Here is a 21,344-nt window from a genome sequence, read left to right as displayed (position 1 = left end):
GATTTCTTGTTCCTTAATGGAAAAAATGAAACAGCGAGCCAAAATGTTTAAACTTTTTTCCTTCAATGAAAACCTCTCATCTTGAAATGTTTTTCTTTCAGCAACAAAGGCGGCAGAGGAGAAACTCCTCTGCTTTTTCTACACGTTTATATATGGTACACAGGCCTCCACAAAGCACCTAGTAAGAAAGCCAAAGGATAAGATGTTGCATTTCTTTTAAAATAATTTAAAATATATTAAATTTTCCAAAGGCAGACTTTGAATGAGGTGTCTTGATTAGGTAACTATACGCCACTGAAGGAGAACAGTACTTTTGAGGAGCTAATTTTGTTTGGGAGTAGAGTTGAAACTGGCTGATGAGTCCAATGAGGTGAAGCAGTCAAGTCAGATCTTGTACAGGAGGAAATCAGCTGAAGTGATGACACGGATTCTTTACACAACTAAGAGACATCTTCACAACTGTTGGAATTAAGTACTATGGTTTTTAGATACCATCGAGAAAAGCACAGTTGTACCTTAACATGTGTTGAGAACAGCAAATAAATATGCTAATGGATGGCAAACAACTGGCAAGTCAGTAGCCATCTGAACAGTCATGCAGTTTAGGGATACATCCTGTGTAACCTGACACACAAATCTGCCACCTCCTGCACATGCACACCATTGTTTAAAAAACAAAACAAAACAAAAAAAAAAACCCAATTCTAGTGTCTGTCAGGAGCACGGCCTCTGAGTCACCTGTACTTCGTTAAGCTAAGTAATACCTCCCAGCAGACCGTCAGAGGGGGCGAGAGGAAGGCAAGCACTTGCCCAGGCCAAGGCCACTCTGACTAGTGGGAGATGGACACTTGGAAGAAGCCACACCCAGTCAAGGGAGTTGAAACTTCTCTGTTACCACAGAGGGGCTCAAAGCCCAGGTGCTCCTCTCAGCTACGGCATTCTGAATCAAAACGGCACTGCCGTGTGTAGGTGGGCTAAAGAGTCAAGGTCCTCAGGCTCTGTCACCTCGGGAGTGGAATCCCCTCTTCTCTGACTGACTCTCACATGTCACGGAGAAAAGACCCGTGACGGATCCCCTGGAATCTGGTTTTGCTACATTCTATTCACAATCCCAAAGAGAAATTCTATTTCCATCCACGACCAGATGTTTGGCCCATTACTCCGGCTACTCCTTTGTCAGGAAGATTCATCCTGCTACAAGGAAAACAAGACTATGGAGAATGGCTTAAAAAGTCCTGTACGTGAGGAACTCTTTCATCTTTTTGGGGATTGGCAGTGCTAGCACTTGGTACGTTGTCAGGAAACTTCGAAGGGCTTTCCGGCATAAGTGCTTGAGTGATGACAGGACCCTAGGAGCTGTCCAGAACTGGACATGGCCATCCCTTGTCCTGAAATAAAATGGAAACCAACACATTAAGACAGACCGTGGAAACATGTTTTCATTGTGATAGGCAGTCCTGTTTCTACTCTGCCTTCCATGTGCAGGAGACTCCAGGAAGTGAAATGCAACCTGGACCTTGGAAACAGATGTAAAAGCTGCAGTGCTAAATAATTAAGGCTGCTAAAAGGATCAGGAGAACTCGGGACCCCTTTGATTCCAAAGTGCTCTCTCTGTCAGCACAGCCCTTTATAAATCATCCTGTGGGCTCCTGCGCAACAGGGCAGAGTATCACCTACTGAATCACGGATGTTCCCTCTAAGGGGGCCCCTGCCCTAAATGGTTTCCCTGTCAATTCTGCATCACCTTCATGTATGCTTCCATTAGTTCTGTAATGGACGTGGCCCATTAGGTAGCATGAACTGTAGATCTTTCATTACATTTAGGTTAAATATGAAAAGTAAATGATAAACTACATTGGCAGAAAGAATATTACAATTTTATATAATAGATTTTCTTAAAGGCTTCTTCGTAGGCAAGAATATTCTAGATGCCTTCTTTCCTTAAAAAGCTCCACAGTATACTCAGCAGAAATCGCTACCCATCTGTTCAGCTAACAGATACATACCCTGTGGCAATAACTCCACCATGTGGAAAAAATGTGCAGCAAAGACCATTGGTCATAGGAGCAAATGCAATTGGAGTTTTCAGTTCGAGAGCCCAGATCCTGAGGAGCCTGGAGGAGGAAGGTACACGTGTGCGTCAGCAGACGGGCCCCAAGGGTGATGCTCCATGTCCTCTCCACACTGGCTCTGAGGCTGTGTAAAGATGTTTCTCTTCCTTACCTGTCATCTGCCACTGTAGCGAGGTACAAGCCTTCGGGGGAGAAGCACACAGATCTCAGGGAGCTTATGTGGACATCACTGTCATCCATGGGGGGGCTGAGCTGGGTGTGGCTGAGGAGAAGGAAACGGGACAGTAGGTAGGCCTGGAGGGACGGCCACTCCGCCCTCCCATCTTCATCCCTAGGCAGGAGGCCAAACTGCATGACCATGAAAAGATGCCAGACACATCTTGGACCGCATATGGAAAACCTAGGCATCTGCAGACTGGAAGAGAAGACTGGGAAAAAGTGCATTTCGCACAGCTCCAAGTGTCCCATGGAGGGGGCTGAAGGGTTACTAACACTCCCTATGCTAATTTCCTTATGCAAAGTAGGTCAGCCCTCACTTTCATGCCACAGCACAAACTGAAAGTCTTTTTTAGGCTAAGATACATGATAATTATAGGACTACCTATTATTTGCTTCAGAAAACAACAGAGACAAAGGGGAAAAGTAGACCAAGTTGGTGAGAACATGAAAATTCACTTTGGAAATAACAGTTTCAATAAGAGGATCACTCTGAACTTGTTACTACAGTTATTAGTAAATGGAAAGAAAGAGTCACTGTGAGGTTTCATAACCCTGAATCCAGAGTAGCGAAGAGCCTCCTCTATCAGGAGACTTGAAGGCACTCAGGTCTAATCTGAGAACTTAAATGACAGTGAAACACTGCTGCCCTAGAATAAGCATGAACACATTGTGTCCTTTCACCCATGTTGTCCCCTCCCGTGTCCTGGGCCAAGACAGGTTTCTCATCAGTCACCCCACCAGAAAGCCGTAAGCAGGGATGTGGTCCTTACTGGAGTGACCTCAGCCTCTCGCCAGTGTAGGGGTCCCACATGATCACATTGGTATCGTAAGAAGCCGTGACAAGCAAGGCAGAGTCGGGGGAGAAGTCACAAGAGACAACGCTGCTTTGGTGGCCCTCTAGCTTCCGGATTAACGTGTAGGACCGCATGCTCCACAGAAAGACCTGTGGAAAGTAACAGGTGCCTGGTCAGCGTGGAAACACAGTGCTCAGGACGTGAACAGAGGAGAAGGTGCGGCCAGGCCTCTCCAGGCCCCATGGCCGAGGGAAGCCACCCCCTCTTTTGCTATGTTTCCTCTAGAATGTATCATAAAGGTTTAAATAAAGCGGCGTGTCTGAATTTTGAGGGACCTAAGCAACACACATTCTCAGGAGCTGACTTTAGGGGAGAGTTAAGCCAACCAACCTCAGGAAAATGGCAACTAAAATGACATCAGCTAAAACAGATTGGGGGACTTCTGAGCCCTCTTGGCAAACAGCGCAATGCATGCTGAAGACCTAGGCCAAGGGCTATCTTATCCTTTCATTCAAACCAAAAACAGGGATCAGAAGCGCACTCCAGGGCACCCGACAAAGCCATCTTATGCCCCCCTCTTAGGTTTACAGGACCACAGAAATCTGCCCCACTACTGAGCTCATTACTTTCAACTTTTCTGAGAATCATTAAAAGAAGGATTTTCTTTCCTTTAAGAAAACTCTCACTTTCACATAATTCCAAACCTCAAATCAATGATTAACCACCTGGGCTGCACCAAATAGTGAACTCTTAACTTTCCCAAGTCAGTCACAGCAAACAACAGCTCGATACAAATACGAAACTCAAACTGTTCCCAAATTGTTCTTGGGTTTCCAGTACTTTTCTTTTGATAGACAGGATTTTAGGACAGAGTTCAGTAAGAAACTGTACATTTCATGATTCGAAATAGAAATCCTAATTCAAATTAGATGGCTCAAAGTAAATGTGGATCCACACAGGGGTTACAACTTTTAAAATCTAGAGTCCAAGGGGAAAGAAATCTAAAAGGCACCACTTTCCCCTTTTGTGAAGGCAAACAACCCTCCAACGACGCAGTGATCTGCTCCCAAACACCCCTTCTCGTCTAGTTCAGGTCAAAGTGCAAATCAAAAGGGAGGTGAGCAGGAGGGGCCACAGCCAATGTGCCTTCCGTGCCTCCAATGGCGGCTGCTTTGCAGGTGGATTCGAGGACACTGGCCACTCACTCTTTCACAAAACAGCCCACCTCAGACCCCCATATCTTGCTGAACTGAAGCAACACAGCCAAGGGCACCCCACGTTCGAGACTCACCGACTTCTCTCCGGCCGCAGAACATAGCATGCTGCAGTCTGGTGAGATGGAGCAGCAGTAAACCCACTGCAGGTGGCCTGATAACACCTGAATCTGTTTACCTGGCAGAGAAACGGAGCAAACAGTGAGCCACAATCAGGAAGATGGAGGAAGGCAGTAGTGCCTCTCTCCCCACAGTGTGTCCACTGCTTCTCTAGCAGCTGAGCCCACAAGCCACTTCTTTAATGCAGAGAACGACATATAACAGGATTTGTGATATAAACACCTGAAATCTATTAATACATTATTCCAGTGCCCAAAGGAAATCATTACCTACTGTTCCACCAAAACCCACAAGGTCAGTGGAATAAAGGCTATCCACAGAACAGGTTTGAGAAACTCCTTTGATAGGATAGAACATTCTTTTCAGATCCCCCAACCACCTCAATAACTTTGAAGCCTCCTTCCAAATTCCACCTTCAATTCTCCGTGGTTTACACTCTGCAATGGTTTCTCCCAGTCACCAGGATCCCACTCTCACCCTCCTCTCATCCCCCCAGGGTGTCCAAGTGAGCAGTGGTGTGGGGTAATTAGGGCCCCGAGCTCTGGCGGCAGACAAGCTCCGGTCTGAACCTTGGATCACTGTTTACTCAGCACATAACCCTGGGTCACTCATGTAACCTCTCTAGTCTCCATTTTTTAGAAAAAACTAAATGCCCATCAATAGAGGAATGGGTGGATAAAGGGTAGTATTTCAGCTGTTAATTCAAATGAAATTAAGAAACTAGATTTTCCATGGAGTACCATTTAACTACAAAAAAAAAGCAAGATGGGAGTTCCCATTGTGGCTCAGTGGAAACGAATCCAACTAGAATCCAACTAGGAACCGTGAGGTTGCGGGATCGATCCCTGGCCTTGCTCAGTGGGTTAAGGATCCGGCATTGCCGTGACCTCTGGTGTAGGTCGCAGGCGTGGCCTGGATCCTGTGTTGCTGTGGCTGTGGCATAGGCCAGTAGCTATAGTTATGATCCGATTCAACCTCTAGCCTGAGAACTGTCATATGCCGCAGGTACTGCCCTAAAAAGCAAAAAAAAAAAAAAAAAAAAAGCAAGATGCAAAAAAATGAGAATATGATTCCATTTTTGCGAAACAATGACCCCAAAACCCATAAATGTAAACATGTGAGTGTAAGAATAGGACAAGTACAGAAACAAACATGGAAGGAAATATGGAAGGCTCTTGGCTTGGGTTACAAGACTGCAGGGGGCTATGCAGGAATGCAATAGACGGGAGCATGAGGAAGTTTGAGGGGAAAAGCCAAAAAAGGGGAAGAACGTACACGGTCATACATAGGCATTTATGATAAAGTCTGTGTATGTGTGCGTATACACACACACACACACACACACACACACAGATACATTTTCTTAAAGTCATGGTTTTTTCACATAAGAAGAGTAACTACCCCCGAGGCAGCTGTTAGTAAGTTACGGCGGGTGGCAGGGCCTGGTACCTGGGAACAGTACTTTAGTCCCCTCCTCCCTTGAAAAGCCCTAATAACTGGCCTAGTCCCGTCTGCCCACTCTCAGCCCCTTCAGCTAGTCTTCCCTTCCCAACCGAGAGATTTTCAAGGCCACTTTAAGGACCTAGCTGCCTCTGGACATTCATTAAAGATGGCACTGTCCTTGAGCAGCCTTCCTAGTCAGAGGCCTGCCTTAGACCGTGACTACAAGCTCCACAGCAACGGGCAGGAAGTACCCAGAGAGGTCTGGGTGACTAGATGCCTTCAGAAAGGACACCACAAGCCCCTCCTGAGGTGTCTGACAAGTTATCAGGCTCATTTCCAGGAGGGCAGGGACAGGTCTCTCTTAAGGGTGTGAGGGCTAGACCAGTCATGGACTTTGCACTATCAGCGATAAGTGTGCCCTTTGTGAACTGTTCACATCACCATTTCCTCCTTTCCCCTCCCTCCAAGCCTGTGTCCCTGCCCACATGAAGGAGAAACGGCTGGGCAATAAATTTCCCTTCCCAACTAAGAACCAACACCAGAGATGTGTGGAATTCTTCATCTGGCTGACTGCATAAAAGCTGACCCCCACCCCCAGCCTGAGAGAATTCTAGAACTAGATTCTACTTTATAAAGAAACTTTTTTTTTTTTTTTTTTTTTTTTGTCTTTTTGCTTATTAAGGCCATTCCCACGGCACATGGAGGTTCCCAGGCTAGGGGTCTAATTGGAGCTGTAGCCACCGGCCTACGCCACAGCTCACTGCAACGCCAGATCCTTAACCCACTGAGCAGGCCAGGGATCAAACTCGCAACCTCATGGTTCCTAGTCAGATTCGTTTCCACTGCACCACAACAGGAACTCCAGAAACCTTATTTCTAACATGAAGTATCCAATATGCTTGACTTCTTCTAGATCAGAGGTTCTCAACCTAGGGAGACTTTGGCCTCCATGTGGACAATGGGCAATGTCTGGAGACATTTTTGGTTGTCACAACTGGAGAAGGGGCTCTTGGCATATAATGGGTAAGAGGACAGGATGCTGCTTCATATCCAAGAACACACAGGACAGCCCATAACAAAGAACTCGCCAGCCCCAAGCATCCAGGGTGCCAGAGCTGAGCAAACCTATTCTACATCATGTACATTCAACAGGGGTGAAAAGTGGTTCTTGACGGCTGGTAAAACCTTATCTTTTAAAAGTATGAAGCATAGCTACACATTCACTACATGAAGACATATGTCTTTGATATGAAAATCTCCCAGGTGGTGATGGGAGGGAGACTAGGAGAAAAAAAAAAAAAAAAGACTAAAAAGTCTCCTTTGGAGGCAATAAAAGAAGAAAAGGTTGAGAAACACCGTTCTGGATAAAAATGGCACTGGTCAGGTAGAGAAAGGCAAACACAGCACTTGTGGAGTTGCCAGGTCGTGCCATACCATGCTTATTCAGGTCCCAGATGCGCAGAGTCTTATCTCGAGACGCAGAGACCAGAATCAAACTGCCACTGGGTGTGAAGCTCAGATCTCTCACGACGTCTTGGTGGCCAGAAAGATTCAAAAGCAGGAGCCCTGGTGTGAGAGAGGAGCACCCAGTCAGTGGGAGAGGGAGCACCTGTCTGCCAGTCATGGCCACACCCATCAGCAATGGATCAGGACTCTGGTCCCTGATCAGAACAGGCATGAGAGCCTTCGGGACCTAATCCCAGCCAGAAACAACCTACCTGTCTGGACCTCCCAAATCTTGATCTGCCCATCATTGAGCCCTGTAGCAAGGATCAGGCAAGAGACATCTGGCACTTGGGGGTGGTGGCGTGCCCAGAGCTTCCTGCTAGGTGGAGAAGGCCACGGGCTGAAGGCCAAGCCCCAGACAATCTGCCCACAGTCCAGCGTCTTCTCCTTCGGGCTGCCTCGCCCTTTTGTGTCATTTTTGCTGCTTCGGCTTTTGGCTTCAAACCCTTTAGGGATGCTAGGAAAAGCAGAGAGTTCTTAATGAGTCTGAAATTGCCAAGTCAATCCATTTCTCATCCTGGGGTATCTATGACTTTAAAGTCCTATAAACAAATTGGCTTTTAGTGAATTCTAATGAGACTTTTTATTTCTTTTTAGAATTCGTGTAACAGAGACTTCACTGGCCGTGGCTCATCCCATTTGTGACAGCTCTGCAGTGGGGTGACCTGCCTTGAGGGGTAACTAGATCACAGATGCTCCAGGGAGCAGTTCCCTTCCTCAGAAAGTTCTCCTGAGTGCTGGTGCATGGAAAGACAGAGGCACTCAGGTTTTCCCACAAGAAAGAAAGCACGCTGAAGGTTTGGAACTAGGACAGAACTTAAAGCCTGAACACCCGTCTGCCACTCTCCTGCCTGATGACACCCCCCACCCCTCCCCGCCCAACTCTAGCTCAGCAAACCCCAAAGGAGCAGGAAAATAAACCCCTTTCTGGGAGTTTCCGTTGTGGCTCAGCAGAAACGAATCTGACTAGTAACCATGAGGAAGCAGGTTCTATCCCCTAGCACTTGCTCAGTAGGCTAAGGACCCAGTGTTGCCATGAACTGTGGTGTAGGTCGCAGACTCAGCTCCGGTTTGACCCCTAGCCTGGAAACTTCCATATGCCACAGGTGCAGCCCTAAAATAAGGGGGGAAAAGAAACCCTTTTGGCCGGCAGTTTGCTTGGTACATGGTGATGTCCATCTTCATTCACTTTGTTCCAATTAATGAAGGAGGCTCTTTCATCAACTTCTCTGATGGTACATCCAGCCCAGAAACCAAGCAGCAGGGTAGTCAGGAAAGAACTCACCGAACTGTTGAAGGTACGCTGACCTCCAAGGTCTCAGAGCCCGACCCTTTCCTTTTACATCTCACTCAACACTGCAACGAAGGCCCAAGCAAGCCAAGTAAGACTCGGTCCCCGAGAAACAGGGCCCTGCCCGCCACATTGCCTCACAGACAGTCTCTCAAAGGCCTGAGCAATTAGACAGCCCTGGGGTTCAGCCTGCAAGCGCAGCATTTCCTGTCCATGGTATGCTTTATCAGTGTGAGTATCCAGCCCTACTTTTCTCCGTGACTCTGAACACACTGCAGGGTTTATCAAACTGAGGGAAATGGCCATGATAAAGCAGGGACTCGTTTCTTTGACAAATCCTGTAGTCAACACATAAGACTGAACCTCTTCTGAGTTACATTTGTTCCTATAAGTTGTTAAGTAAATTGCATTTGTGTCAATTGTGTGGTTGAAATATATTAAAGAATTTTAGCTGAGCTCACTTAGAAAACTAGAAGGGAGAGACTGAGGCAAATGTAGGCTCCTTCAGCTCTGAACTGTCTTACTGTAAAGCAGAGGTTGGCAAAGTGCGCCTGGGCAGGCAGTCTGTTTTGTACATGTTTCCCTGAAACACACCACGCTCATGCACTCACATCTCATCCACCGATGCTTTAATGCTCCAGCAGAAGAACTGACTAGTCTTGACAGAGACGAATGGCCCAAAAAGCCAAAATACGTACCATCTGGCCTTTATAGAAAAAGTTGGCTGACTCCTGATCTAAATGGCCAAATGAGGTCTGAAAATTTGTCATTGTGACAAAACACGTGACTGTCCTCTTGATGAGGCCAGCCCCATCCACACGCAGTCCCACTGAAGACCTGCCCTGACTGGGGCCTGATATGCCATCCAGGAAGAAGCAGGCAAAAGGCAGGCTGCAGGCAGAGCTCTATAGGACAGCTTGGAACCACCAAAGTTATATTTTATTTTTTATATTTCTGTACTTGAATTAAGGGATACATCTGTAGCTACTTTATTCCAAAGGCATTAAGGCACATTTAATGCTAATTTGTCTTAATATCATAAATTCAATTTCTCAAGAAAAGAGATACTAACATCTCCGTGTTAAGGGTAGAGTTAACTTTCCTCGGGTCACAAAATCAGGGGCAGAAATGGAACTAGTACTCAGGGCTTGGTGTCTAGCCTAGTGCCCAGCAAATGCCCTGGACTTCAGACTCTGTCACTGAAGTCAAGGGATGAGCTATGGGGCAGGTGGGAGGTGTAAGTGTGGGATGGGGCAGCTCGAGGCCAGAGGGGTTCATTAGAAAAACTTCACCAAAGTTAAAGTTTCTGAAAGTTATATTTTTAAAAGCAGTACATTTATTTGGTTAATATCAATTATTTGCTTAATATCAAAAGTACTTTACTGCATGATTTTTTTAAATGTGTAACAATCCTATCACGAATATAAAGGCCCAGACTGCCCCTTCTAAAGGACTTCTAAATAACAAATTTTTTTTTTTTTGTCTTTTTGCCTTTTCTCGGGCCATACCCGAGGCATATGGAGGTTCCCAGGCTAGGGGTCTAATCAGAGATGTAGCTGCTGGCCTTCGCCACAGCCAATGCCAGATCCGAGCCGAATCTGCAACCTACACCATGGCTCAGAGCTGTGGATCCTTAACCCACTGAGCAAGGCTAGGGATCAAACCCACAACCTCACGGTTCCTAGTCGGATTCGTTAACCACTGAGCCACAACGGGAACTCCAATAACAATTATTTTAAACTAGAAAAATAATAGAGAAACAAGGGGAAATTTTGGAAATGAGAAAATTACAAAAATTATCCAGATCCTAATACCACTCTACCTACAGTAAATGCTACACTATGAGTTTTTATTTATGTGTACATTTATATGTTTTTTGTTTTTTTTTTTTTCTTTTTTAGTCAAACCTGCACATACAGAAGGTTCAAGGCCAGGGAATCAAATCTGAGCTGGAGCTTCAACCTACACCACAGCTGCAGCAGTACTGGATCCTTAACCTACTGCACTACAGCAGGAACTCCTACATTTACATGTTTTAAAAAAAAAAAATTTGGAATTTGAGACAGTTTTATAGCTTGTTTTTTTCCAATGAATCTTGTACTGTAAGCATTTCCTCAAGTCATAATTCTTCAAAATGTGATTTTTCCCTAAGTGATTTCTTATTTTGCACATTAAACAATATTTATCTCATTATGCTAAACAAAAAATACACAAAAAGGATTAATGCTCGAATTTCCATTTTCCCAAGTTAACATGGAAAAGGCATATTTATGAATAGTAATATTTATATTTGACTACAAAAGTGATTTTTCAGGGGAAATATCAGACTTGCCATTTTACACTTTTTTTAAAAACCTTTTTCAGACTATAAATCTGTATCAGACTGAAGTCTGGATATGGGAGTGGATAAGCAATGATATCCTGCTGTATATGTATAGCACAAGAAACTGTATCTAGTCACTTGTGATGTAACATGATGGAGGATAATGTGAGAAAAAGAGTCTATGTATGTATATGTATGACTGGGTCACTTTACTATACAGCAGAAATTGACAGAACATTATAAATCAACTGTAATTAAAAAAAAAATCTTAAAAGAACGTAAAGCGTATTAGAAAAAAGTCTGGATATGAAGTCAAATCCCTTGTATTTAGACTAGAGAAATCAATAATGAATGAGCTTGGCATTATCATGAAACGGAGCACAGAAGGAACTGAAAATTTTGACTAAAAACAAAAAATAGGAGTTCAAAAAACTTTTTGAGGTCATCATTTCATGATGTATATAGGTCAAATCAAGAGTTCCCATGTGGCTCAGAGGGTTAAGAAACCAATACAGTGTCCACGAGAATGTAGGTTTGATCCCTCTCCTCATTCAGTGGGTTAAGGAGCCAGTATGCCTGTGGCTGTGGCATAAGCCAGTAGCAGCAGCTCCAATTCCACTCTAGCCCAGGAACTTCCATTTGTGGCAGGTGTGGCCCTAAAAAGCAAAACAAAACAAAACAAAAAACTACATATACAACAATCTTTGATGGTTGCAAAAGCATCATGTGGCAACGCCACAATTTAACCATTCTCTCATTACCAGATTTTAAGCTATTTTGATTTTGACCTATTATGATTAATTTTATGTTGAAAATCATTGCATGTAAATAGATGACCTCATTTCTGAGATTCCTAATTGCAGCAAGAACATTTTAAGGTCCCTGGACAGCCTTCACTCCAGAAAGTACATAAATGTATATACTCCTCAACCCCAGCAGTGTGCAGAGTACCCATCTCAGAAACTCTCATCAACATTACCTATTATCAAGGCAACAAGTCTCAGACTGAATCTGTAAAACTTAAATCTATTGTGCGACTTCTAAGAAATACTTAAAGCAAAACAACTGACACCCTCAAGGGCGGAGGTCATTTTTGATTTATTTCAGGATTCTCAGCCCCTGGCTCTGGTCAGGCAAGGAAGATCTGCAACATTGCTGGCTGAGTAAATAAATACAGACATAGAGTTGCCTTGGGAAAAATGAAAAATGCAGATGCTGGGCCATCTGACTGGGAGTTCATAGCACTCAGACACTGGAAGCCCCAACTCGAAGAAAGAAAGGCTAGTTAGTATCAGAAACTAAACTTGGCGATAATAAAAGGACAACTAGCCAATTTTAAAATGGGTCAAGGATCTGGACACTTCTCCAAAGAAGATATGCAAAGGGCCAAAAGCACAAGAAAAGGTGGGCAACATCAGCAGTCATCAAGAATATGGAAATCAAAACCACAATGAGAGGCCACTTCACACACACACCAGGCCCAAGATGGCTTAGCTATAATCAAAAAGACAGAGGAGTTCCCAGCGGAAACGAATCCAACGAGGAACCATGAGGTTGTGAGTTCAATCCCTGGCCTCACTCAGTGGGTTAAGGATCCAGCGTTGCCATGGGCTGTGGTGCAGGTTGTAGACGCGGCTCAGATCTGGTGTTGCTGTGGTTGTGGCGTTAGCTGGCAGCTATAGCTCCGATTCGACCCCTAGCCTGAGAACCTCCATATGCCATGGGTGCAGCCCTAAAAAGACAAAAGACCAAAAAAAAAAAAAAAAAAAAAAAAAAAGACAGACAGAAACAAGAATTGGTGAGGAGGTGGAGAATTTGGAAATCTCCAACATTGTTGGTGGGATTGTAAAATGGTGCAACCACTTTGGAAAACAGACTGACAGTTCTTCCAACAATTAAACATATACAAGAATATAGATCCACACAAAAACTTGAACACAGGTGTTCATTATTTGTAATAACCCAAAAGTGAAAACAACCTAAATGTTCACCAGCTGATAAACTTATAAACAAAATGTGGTGTCTCCATAAAACAGTATTATTTGGCAATAAAGGGAAATGATACAGGCTACAACATGGATAACCGTGTAAATATTATCCTAGGTTAAAGAAGCCAGTCAAAAGACTACATAGTGTATGATTCGATTTGTATGAAATGTTCCAAACGGGCAAATCCATAAAGACAGAATGTAGATTAGAGGTTGCTCAGGGCTGGAAAGCAGAGGGGGATTAGAGGGTGACGGCTAAGGGATGTGGGTTTCTTTTTGGAGTGACAAAAATGTTCTAAGATTGATCATGATGATGGATGCCTAACTCTGTGAATGTACTAAAGTCAATAAATTAGACATTTTTAAATGGGCAAATTGTATAGCATGTAAATTATATTTCAATAAAACTGTTTCAAAAACCAAACAACAAAAAAACCAATGTGGAGCTAACACAACAGAATTAACTGTCATAGGTACAGAATGTAGGACTCTGGAAACCACACTGACCAGTTCCTGAACTGTTCAGCCATCCTCCCCCTCCTAATCCTGGGCAGGGAAGTCACCTGGAAAGTGCTCCTGTCCCCCATGATGCCCTCATTCCCCAGGTGTGAGAGAACTTACAACTGCTCCTCCAGCGGCCAGGGGATCAGCTTGACGATGCAGTGTCCTTGAGACCAGGCGAACCAGGAACCATCCGGGGAGAAGGCAACGCTCCAGGTTTCACAGCTCGACTTCCAATCGAACTGGTGGGGGCGCCCGGGCTTGAGTTCAGCCAGCAGCAGCGGTTCCTCTGGGGCAGGAGACAGCATGCTTCAGACAAACACCCTCACTTCCCAGAGAAAGTGCAGAACCAGGATCTGACCACCCTGCTGACTCAGACACAGGAAAGCCAATGTCTCCCCAGGGCAGAAAGTGACACTCTGTATTCCGGGAGGGAGTTGTCATTTAAGTGACCTGGGGCAATAACAGTAGCCACAGGCCACATTCCAGTGGGGTTACTCATTTCTGGCACTCCCCACCTCTGGTTAACCATGACTCAGAGGAACCTTTGTAAGGGTGAACCCAGCCAACAGAGGCCTCATTTTCCTATGACCACCTGGGGAGGAGGAAAGGAGATAGGCAAGGATGGTGCTAGGTGGTGCAGATTAGGAGGCCTTCCAATGTAAAGAAGGTCTCTCCAAAGAACCTGCCGCTGGGAAACAAGTGAAAGAAGGAGTATCTGAGGGAGTTCCCTGGTGACCTACTGGATTAAGGATCTGGTGCTGTCACTGCTGTGGCTTGGTTCACTGGCCAGGGTTCAATCCCTGGCCTGGGAACTTCCACATGCCACAGGCGCGGCCAAGATGATAAATTCATTAAATAAAATAACACTAAAAAATGAGTGAAACTCAAAGGATCCCCCTCACTATTCAGCATCCTCCCTCCCCATCATCAAGCCTAAAGCCATGGGCACTGGCCCTGCTCCCTGTCCCTCAGACTGGATCTAGCCTCCCACCTGTTTTGGCTTAAACCTTCATCCTATCTTGCCCAGATCTTTTACAAGCCTCTCCTGATTTGTTTTTTCCCACCTCTCGAGACCCAGCTGAAACAAACATCACATCAAGACATTTCTTTCAAATTCATTCCAAGGTGCCCACCTGCCTATACAATACAGACAGCTGAGCGCAGGCCTCCCACCCCACCCCGCCCCTTGGACCCAGCCTCCTGCCACATGCTGGCCACACATATCATGCGCCAAGGAACTCACCTGCATTCACACCCAGACTCATGTTCTGCTTATGAGAACCCCATTTAGTAGCAACTGAGAAGCGTACCCAGATCTCACACTATCAAAGCGGAAAGGAGTCCCACCCTGCTAATTTCCTTCTCTCCTGTAGTAACTAATTTCCCTTTGCCCCAGGCCCTCCCCTGAAAATCTGCACACCCTCCTTCAAACACCAGGGTGATACAATCCTTGCTTCTCTCGGGGTCTGGCACAATCTCCGGTGAGGGTGGGGATGGGACCGATGCTTGTCCGTCCCTAGTTCAAGTCTTTCCTCCAGAGGAAGGTCCCCAAATGGCTGTCAAAGCTTGAGAACTGATTTTTGACTGCTCTGACTGCAACACATATGACCATAAGAACTGGCTTCCACTCTGAATGAGGTCACTGTCTGGTGTGTGTGTTCCACTCGAGCAGTTTGGAGACTCTGACCCTTTGATAGCTGTCCCCAGACAGATACTAATTTAAACAGCCTCTATTTCATACATTTGGACACATCTTTATTAAGTCTTCTCGCAGTGTGACCCTGGTGAAATGAGGATGTGTCAAACAATGACTTTTCATAGTTAAATAGGCAGTATTTTTTCAGTGACATATAATGGCAATACTATCCACGGTATCTTGGATTCAATGAAACAGATGGTAAAGATGCATATATGTATATAATATTTACATGTATGTATATATAATACTTTCTGGTGTATGCATTATGGGAAAATACATGGGAGTATCTTGCCTCATGATAAATAAAATGTACTGCTGAAAATTCTGTCTTTAAAAAGAATTTTGATAAATCATATCAAGCCTTTGTGGCTTTACTTTTTAAAAATTTAAGGAAGTTTCCTTTGTAAAGAAAATATTCCTTCCTTGAGGCTATATGTGTAAATCTAGGCTTTAATATATTAGATCTGTCTAAATGGGCATTTGTATAGGCCCAGGTAATTCCTCCCAGAAATATCCGTGTTTGCAAGTGTGATCTTTAACTTACACAATTACTTATCTATCTGAGCATACTCCTTGGATGTGAGTATCTGCATGGTAAGAAGCTACTTTACCTTTTAAATCAAAAACAAGTCTCAGGGGAATTCCTGTCATGGCTCAGTGGAAAAGAATCTGAGTAGTAACCATGAGGACGCAGGTTCCATCCCTGACCTTGATCAGTGGGTTGAGGATCCGGCGTTGCTGTGAGCTGTGGTGTAGGTCGCAGATGGGGCTTGGATCCCACATTGCTGTGGCTGTGGCATAGGCCATTGGCTACAGCTCCAATTCAACCCCTAGCCTGGAAATTTCCATATGCTGGGAGTGTGGCCCTAAAAAGCAAAAAAAGACAGAAAAGAAAAAAAAACTCTCAGGGTTCCCATTGGGGTTCAGCAGAAACAAACCCAACTAGTATCCATGAGGATGCAGGTTTGATCCCTGGCCTCACTCAGTGAATCAGAAGATCCAGCATTGCCGTGAGCTGTAGTGTAGGTCACAGACACGGCTCAGATCTGGCATTGCTGTGGCTATGGCATAGGCCAGCAGCTGTAGCTCAGACTCGACCTCTAGCCTGGGAACTTCCATATGCCAAGAGTGTGGTCCCAACAGCAAAAAAAAACAAAAACAAAAACAAAAAAACTCTCAATGTTATACAGCAATCCTGTGATGTTTTCTCTTTTTTTTGGCGGCGAGGGGGGCGGGGGCACCCCAATGGCATATGGAGCTCCTGGGCCAGGGTTTAGATCCGAGCTGAAGTTTCAACCTAAACCACAGGTGTATCAATGCTGGATCTTTAACCCACTGTACCTGGCCAGGGATCTGACCTGGGTCCCACTGCTCCCAAGACCACAGCTGATCCTGTTGGCACCACAGTGGGAACTCCCATGATGTTTTCTTTATTCTCATTTTTTCCAGGTATTTTCTGAAGAAGGAGATAAAGCCCTACTCTGTTAATTTCTCCTTCATGCAGTGCTTCCCAACTGGGGGCAACTTTGCACCTTGGACATGTGACAATGTCTGAAGACATTTTGATTGTCATAACTAGGGGTGGTGCTACTAGTATCTAACAGATGGAGGCCATGGATGCTGCTAAAACATCCTACAGTGCATGGGACGGCCCCCCACAACAACTATTTACTTTGCTCAAAATGTCAATGGTGCTCAGGTTGAGAAACCATATGCATTCAAATACTAAACAACACTGACTGATCTAGAGGTACATCCCTTGACCTGGGTGAAGATTTCTCTATTGGAGAAGTTTTGGTACTAATTACCCTTGGTTTGCTTCCTCTACAAAATGTACATTATCCATCCTTTTGACACCATGGAGACTCCACACAATTTGAAAAGTGGTCATCTTTGACTTCTTTCTTTACCTCCCAAACCAAATTTACCAACAAGTTTTATTGGGTCTGCTTCCCAACATCTTGGTAAACCTAACTTCCCTCTATCTCATGGCTATTCTAACCTATACAACATCATCTCATCAAGACCATTTCATCTCACCAAGCAGCCTTCCCACTGCTCTCTCAGTTCCCTCTCCGGCCCCACCACCCATTCTCCTCACCTCTCAGAGTGACCAATCACTCTTAGAATAAAATCTTCACCCTGCCCTTGAAGTCCTACACACCTCTCATACCCTGACTGTGCTCCACTGGTCCCAACCTCAGGGCATTTGCACCAGCTATTCTCTCCAACTGGAATGCCTGTGTGCCTGGCATCTTCTCTCCACACAGGTCTCAGCTCAACTCCTTACACAGCCCTTCCCTGCTCCCAAGTCAACATCCTTCATAACGCCTCACTTCATTTTCTTTACAGCAACAATCACCATTATGACTATTATCTGTCTCCCCCCAACTGAGGGCCTCAATTCCACAGAACAGGGACCTTGTGTGTTTATCTCAGTGCCTAGCAGAATTCCTGGCAGAGAGCAGGCAATCAGTAAATATTTGTGGAATGAATGTACATGATATCTCTCTATAACAGAAATGAAAGGAAGCCCCTTAGACTATCACGATGCCTCTGCCAAACATTTCACATGAAATGCTTCTTAAACATAAGCCATACCCAGATTTCACACTCTATTTCTGTGACTTGGGGATATAATCTCCTGCTATTTCAGGCTCTGGAATCCAAGAACTAAAAGAAGAAAAATGCTAAGGAACTAAGGAAATTCTGAAGGGGAATCTGGGCCCAAGCTAAACTTGGCTGCTGGAAAAGAGAAGCCATAATTAGTGCAGAACTTTAAAAACAAACAAACAATAAACCAGAGGCAAGAGGATCCAGCTTCATCTGGAATTGTGTCTGCCCCTGGTCTTTCTCAGTGAAAAGGTCTGTGGATCAAAGCGGACTAACTGAACATTGGGATATGTTTGGATAATCAGGCCAAGTGGAAAGATACTTGCTATGGGCTTCTTCTGTGAAAGGAGAATCATCTTAACATAGGATGGAAGCTATGATGACTGCAGCTGGCGGTAAGCTTGGGACTGTCCTGCCCCAGAATCCATCGGCCTAAAAACTTTACCTGGCTGCCCTAGGTCTTTGCTGGGTTGCTATGTCTTACCATTTAGGCCTTGGTGCTGACGTCATCTTCTCAAAGACCTTCCTGGCCTCACTACCCAAAGTGGCCTAGTCACTTTCCCTTTGCTCTGTTGAATTTTCTTTATAACCATCACTCACCCATCTTTTTTTTTTTTTTTTTTTTTTTTTTTGTCTTTCTGCCTTTTTCTAGGGCCACTTCCCACGGCATATGGAGGTTCCCAGGTTAGGGGTCGAATCGGAGCTGTAGCCACCAGCCTACGCCAGAGCCACAGCAACGCGGGATCCAAGCCATGTCTGCAACCTACACCACAGCTCATGGCAACGCCGGATCCTTAACCCACGGAGCAAGACCAGGGATGGAACCCACAAATGAACTGGTTCCTAGTCAGATTCATTAACCACTGAGCCACGACAGGAACTCCCCCATCTTTTGCTTGATTGCTTACTTGTTTTTATGCAATTGCTGTTTCTCTCTTCCCCTCCCTCACTCCAAACTGTTCACTGCTATTGGGCTGCGCTATCCAGTACAGTAACCACTAGCCACACATGGTGACTGACCTTTTGAAATGTGGCAAGTCCAAATTAAGATGGGCCATTTGGTACATAAGACACACTGTATTTCAAACTTAGTACAAAAACAAAAATCTAAAAATTTTCAATAATTAATCACTACATGTTGAAATGATATTTCATATATGCTGAATTGACAAAGATAATTTTAAAATTACTTTCAACTGTTTCAATTTTTAAAAATTTTTTTTTAGCACTGCACCTGTGGCATATGGAAGTTCCCAGGCTAGGGGTCGAATGGGAGCTACAGCTGCCAGCCTACCACAGCCACAGCAACACCAGATCTGAGCCACGTCTGTGACCTACACCACAGCTCATGGCTCCGAGCGAGGCAAGGATCGAACCCATGTCCTCATGGTTACTAGTCTGGATCATTTCCATTGAGCCACAACGGAAACTCCCGGTTTCAATTTTTTTTAAATGCAGCTACCACAACATTTCAAATTGCCTATAGTGGCTCACAATATATTGCTATTGGCCAGTGTTGGCCTAGGGAGTGCCTGGCACATAGTAGATACTCAATAAATATCTGAATGAATAAATACATTCTAACCACTGCTCTGAAGATATCTAACTGTTGTCCATTGTGATCCCATTACAATGGGCTTTATTCAGTTTCAAAAGAACTTGGCCCTTTTTTTTTTTAAACCGTAGCTTGGCAGCTCTCAACAATTCTGCCCACATCCCAAAACACAGTCATCAATCATGAGGAAAAACCCAGAACTGGAAACAGATTCCTGCTAAAAAGGGAGGCTAGCTCCATATCACTTTCAGATATAACTAAAAGGAGTCAATGGAATGACAGCGGAAGCTATAAAAAGATTCAAAGATTTCAGGCAAACAGTAGGGGCCATTTAAAAAGTTCTATGGGTAACACGCTCACTGAAAAGAAAGCCCTTATCTAGATAGGAAGGCTGAGAGAACTACCTCTGCACCTAGCACTGAATGCCTGACTCCAGCAAACAAAGAAATGTCATTTCCCAAATTAAAAAGTTAACACCACCCCAGGGAATACCCCGATTTCAACCTACCATCCCCCCTCCATCAAACAAGCCAGGGAAAAACACAGACATCCACAATCAGAATCCTCCAGATCAAGATGAAGCTTGAACTTCACTGGAAGAATTAAAAGGGTTTCTGGAACAAATCCTGAGCCCAGGCCTGACCCCTTCTGAGGATTTCCCCTAAAGAAACTTTGCCTTTAAGCACGGGAGTATTCAAGAGCTGGAACTCCCAGAATAAATCACAAGCCCACCCCAAATTTCTATATTAGTGGGGTTTAGGGGTAATGTGGTTGGAAGGAAAAAGCCTGAAGGGCGTGCCTTTGCATAACAAGTACACCATCCCCACTGAGACTGTTCTTTCATTTGGGCTGACCCTGCGAGGGTATCCAATATTCTCTAACTTTGATACCGCTTTCTGATGACAGCTGTTAACAAGAATAGAGGTAAGCACCTCACTCACCGGTGTTTCCTAAACTTGTCCCATCATCCGTGTCACCAGGGATCAGCATCCCAGTTCCACCCCCACCTCGACGAATCAGTCTCTACTGGGAGAGGCTCACAATATATTTTTTCAATACGGACCCCAGACCCCATTTTTATGCAAGTTTGGGAAGCCCCCAACCACCCCCTAAGGCAGATACTATTATTAGCCCATTTTGTAGATACAAAACGGACTTGGATTAAGTGGCTTGTCCACAGGCACACCGCTTGGAAGGGGCAGAGCGGACTCTCATCCAGACCTACAGCGCGTCACCTGGCACCTGGGCACCCACATCCTCGGGTATCACTCCCCACGTCCCACTCGGACCGAGGCGTCGGGATCCCGGCGCCCCCCACTGTGCCAGGGGGGTGGGAAGCCGCGCCACGCAGAGGCCCGTCCTCCTCCGGTCCAGTCGGCGGCAGGAGACGGGGTGGCGGCCTCTGACAGCGAAAGCGAAACAAAGCTGGGCGCCGGGCGCGCACCCCGCCCAGGAGACGCGGACAGCCCAGGCCCCGCGCCTCCGCCGCCCCCGCCCCGACCGAATCCGCGCCCGCGCCCCACCCCCCGGGAACGGGCCCGGCTCCGTCGGCGGGGAACGCGCGCCACGGCCCCCACTCACCTCCGGCCTCCATGAAGGACATGCGCGGCCCGCGGCAGGCGGCGGGCGCCTCAGCCCCCAGGGCCACCGGCCCTCATGCCGCCGCCGCGCCACCCGCCCCCGCCCCGGCCCCGGCCCCCACCCCGGCCCCGGCCCCGGCCCCGGCCCCGGCCCCGGCCCTGCAGCCGCCGCCGCGCCCGCCGCCGCCCGGAGAGGCCATCAGCTGCTTCCCGTCACATGGCGGCGGGCGCGGGCGGGGACGCGCGGGGGGCGGGGCTGGGGGCGGGCGGGAGAAAACCCTGGAGCCAGCTGCGGGAAGAGCGGGGGCGGGCAGGTGGAAGCAGGAGGGTTCGGCCCTGGGCGGGGGAGCCGGGCTGACGGGAAAGGGGGGGCAGATGGAGGCCGACGGGATCGGCGCGGGGAGGGGGAGTGGGTCTGATAGG

At 46.1% G+C, this 21,344-nt stretch overlaps 2 protein-coding genes across 6 annotated transcripts in view; both read right to left on the bottom strand.

Moving 5' to 3' along the window:
• The window catches only part of VSIG10 (V-set and immunoglobulin domain containing 10), a 99,418-nt gene that overhangs the window by 28,234 nt on the left and 49,840 nt on the right, over positions 1 to 21,344 (bottom strand). The window lies entirely within an intron of this gene.
• Positions 45 to 21,131, bottom strand: WSB2 (WD repeat and SOCS box containing 2). Of its 4 annotated transcripts, XM_084994178.1 has the most exons (10): positions 20,567 to 20,845; positions 20,283 to 20,364; positions 13,592 to 13,760; positions 7,581 to 7,825; positions 7,297 to 7,428; positions 4,377 to 4,477; positions 3,062 to 3,234; positions 2,224 to 2,334; positions 2,007 to 2,114; positions 45 to 1,388 (listed from the first exon to the last, which is right to left on the bottom strand). In XM_084994178.1, exons 2-10 carry the CDS (start codon positions 20,329 to 20,331, stop codon positions 1,226 to 1,228), a joined length of 1,251 nt encoding a protein of 416 aa, XP_084850304.1. In that variant the 5' UTR covers positions 20,332 to 20,364; positions 20,567 to 20,845; the 3' UTR covers positions 45 to 1,225. The 4 variants fall into 4 exon arrangements, 2 of the variants coding, with proteins under 2 accessions (XP_084850304.1, XP_001926012.1); XM_001925977.6 differs by lacking the exons at positions 20,283 to 20,364; positions 20,567 to 20,845 and adding an exon at positions 20,923 to 21,131; XR_014826151.1 differs by lacking the exons at positions 3,062 to 3,234; positions 20,283 to 20,364; positions 20,567 to 20,845 and adding an exon at positions 20,923 to 21,131.

The sequence above is a fragment of the Sus scrofa genome, chromosome 14 (assembly GCF_054392235.1).
Source record: "Sus scrofa isolate SSC_HxYL_T2T_F1_AM1 chromosome 14, Sscrofa_HxYL_maternal_Yorkshire_Landrace_v2.0, whole genome shotgun sequence".
NCBI lineage: Eukaryota > Metazoa > Chordata > Mammalia > Artiodactyla > Suidae > Sus > Sus scrofa.
The sequence above is the reverse complement of the archived record's forward strand: the minus strand, read 5'-3'. Positions and strand labels throughout refer to the sequence as shown.